The sequence below is a fragment of the Eptatretus burgeri genome, chromosome 16 (assembly GCF_056783735.1).
Source record: "Eptatretus burgeri isolate ZD-2024b chromosome 16, Ebu_testis_v1, whole genome shotgun sequence".
Lineage (NCBI taxonomy): Eukaryota > Metazoa > Chordata > Myxini > Myxiniformes > Myxinidae > Eptatretus > Eptatretus burgeri.
In genome coordinates this window covers 5,380,351-5,382,850 of record NC_140976.1, presented here as the reverse complement: position 1 = coordinate 5,382,850, position 2,500 = coordinate 5,380,351, and the positions used below count along the sequence as shown (strand labels likewise).

At 44.2% G+C, this 2,500-nt stretch overlaps 1 protein-coding gene across 2 annotated transcripts in view; it reads right to left on the bottom strand.

Annotated features, from left to right (window-relative positions):
- The window catches only part of SORL1 (sortilin related receptor 1), an 83,413-nt gene that overhangs the window by 10,183 nt on the left and 70,730 nt on the right, over positions 1-2,500 (bottom strand). For both annotated transcript variants that reach the window (XM_085859724.1, XM_085859725.1), the window contains exons 37-38: positions 2,429-2,498; positions 1,744-1,829 (exon numbers count right to left, since the gene is read on the bottom strand). In XM_085859724.1, coding sequence (XP_085715850.1) covers positions 1,744-1,829; positions 2,429-2,498 — 156 coding nt within the window. The remainder of the gene's footprint in view (positions 1-1,743; positions 1,830-2,428; positions 2,499-2,500) is intronic.

Sequence of the window (2,500 nt, the reverse complement as noted above, 5' to 3'; positions counted from 1 at the left end):
ACCAAATTCCCTAAAATTCCCTGCTTTCCTTCCTGAAAGTCCCTGTCGTGTAAGGTCCTGTAATGTCCATCTTGTATTCCCCATGTTCCCTGCCCCATCCCTCTCTCTTCCACAGATCTAATGTTTCTGTTCCCCACTGTTTTGTCCTTCCCACGCTTCTCTTGTCTCGTGCCCCCCTTGCTGTGTGTTGTGTGTTAGCTATCATACGAGCCTTGACAAGGTATACAAAAAATAAATGAATAAATAAAATTGTGTCTAGTTTCTGAGAAGAAATCAAATACCAAAAAGAAACCAAATTTTTGGGGGGCAAACCTCTGTAAGAACCCCTTACAACCCTATTTTTTAATGGTGTGAACAAACTTTGGAACATAATGGGTGATGAAGGTTGTGGTCAAGTTTCATCGTTGTGTGTATTGTTTCAGAGAAGAACCCCCCCGCCCCTTACACTCTGTTAGACCCCAATTTTTTATGTCGTGAACAATCTTTGCGACATCATGGGTGATGAAGGTTGCAGTCAAGTTTCATCGGAATTGTGTGTGTAGTTTGGGAGAAGAAAGCAATTGATATTTTTATTTGGCTCAGCATTTAAAAAGGATTTTAAAAGAAACAGACAAACACGACTGTTGACTTTTGGTGAAATGACTTGATGGAACACTGGGCACCAGCGATTCCATCTCATGGTGGCAATTTACTCTCCCTATTTAACGGGGAAGTTTTATAGAGAAATGTCCCTCTCCAAGGAATGCACCCACGGGGTTTGTCTGTTCTTTATCCTCTAAATGCTGAACATCAAGTGAGGAAGCAGCAAGTACCATTTTAAAGGTCTTTGGTATAACAGTCTGTGTCAGGCCTCCCAGACTCAGAGCGGACGCTCCAACCACAATGCAACTGAGTCGACTTCAGCAGATGCCATAGACCAAGATGAGAGGATGGTAGAAGGCAGTAACGAATAAAAGGCAAGATGGATAATGTGTGATAGGATAATGTGAAGGACATAATAAGGTGAGCAGGATGTCTGGATCCATCCATCCATCCACCCATTGAGACCATACTCTGTGCAGAGCGTTGGTGCTGCCTAAGCAGTCTCTGACTATTGGGCACAATCCTGGATGGGTCACCACTCCGACACAGTATACCAGCAAGCCGGCACTCATTTTGCCAATCTCGGAAGGATGACAGGCAGAGTCAACCCCACCTGGTATTAATTCAACAGCCGAGGGGGATTTGAACTCAGGATACTCGGATCCCAAGTCTACCACCCTAATCATCAAGCCAACACCAGGCATGATGTTTAGATGTTGGTATGGAAAACTCTCCAAAGGTGTCAAGAACAGCAACCATAACCCCCACCATCCCTGTGGCAGCAGTGTTAAATGCAGCATTTGAATCTTCAATATTCGATACATGTTCCTCTGTTGAGAAATGTCTTTTGGCATTAGAAAGGTGAAAAAAACCCAAAGTATTGAGAAAAAGCCAAACAATAACTTTATCCCAAAGACCAAAATGCATGGTCTTACACGAAGCTGGTGTTTCTGCCTTCGGGTATCACAAGATTGACAAAAATAGCCTTTCATCACTGTTTGACACATTGCATGAGGGGGGACTTCAAGGAAAGTTAACACATCGTCAGTGATGTCAGATTGGATTTGACCAATCCAGGGAAAGAGAACAATGGGCCGTGGGAGATAAATGGGAAATGGGTTAGCGTGGCGAGTGCGTGGATGGTGGGGCACAGAGACGTACCTGACGAGAACCAGGTTTCCATGACACGGTGAAGCTGTTGGTGCTCACCTGTGGAATCATCACGTTTTGGGGAACAGTTTCCCATGCTGTGCACACACGTAAGATCGTAAATAAACACATCACAGGTTCAAGCGCAGTTAAAAGTAGCATGAGGACACGGTGACATGAGCAGCGTGATATGTGCAAAAGCCTCAGCTTGCACAAAACAAACTTCTCCAAGAAAAGAAAGAAATATAAAGCATTGGGGGATCATTACAATTCCTGTTTAATTAAACTGATGGATCGTGTATGAAGGTTTTCCTGGGTGGTTTGCCTTTGCCTTCCCAGCAATCAGCGAGGGAAATGAATTTGTAATTCATTCAGGAAGCCGGTGATAACCATCCTACTCTTGTAGAAGGCCAGACACTGGGATATTTAATGTCCACCAGCCAATGCTAGCAGACAGGATGCCCAGCTTAAGGTCCATCGGAAATATGGAGCACACGTTGATGTGATGCCTTGTCCGTCACCCACCAACTCGACAGTCTTATAGTCGGGTAAGGAATGAAACTCAGAACATACATCTCAGAGGCAACGAAATTAACTTGGAACCATTGTGTCAGGTCTTGGAAAACTTCAGATCGCTCTTTAAAGAAAGAGCTTTTTTGGTACAAATCAAAGAAGAAAAATTACATCTCTACTTTACCGTTCGTTTTTGCCAAAATGTGAATCCAGTCCGTCCATGGCCCTTGGCCGTAGCTTGTCGCTGCTGCCACCT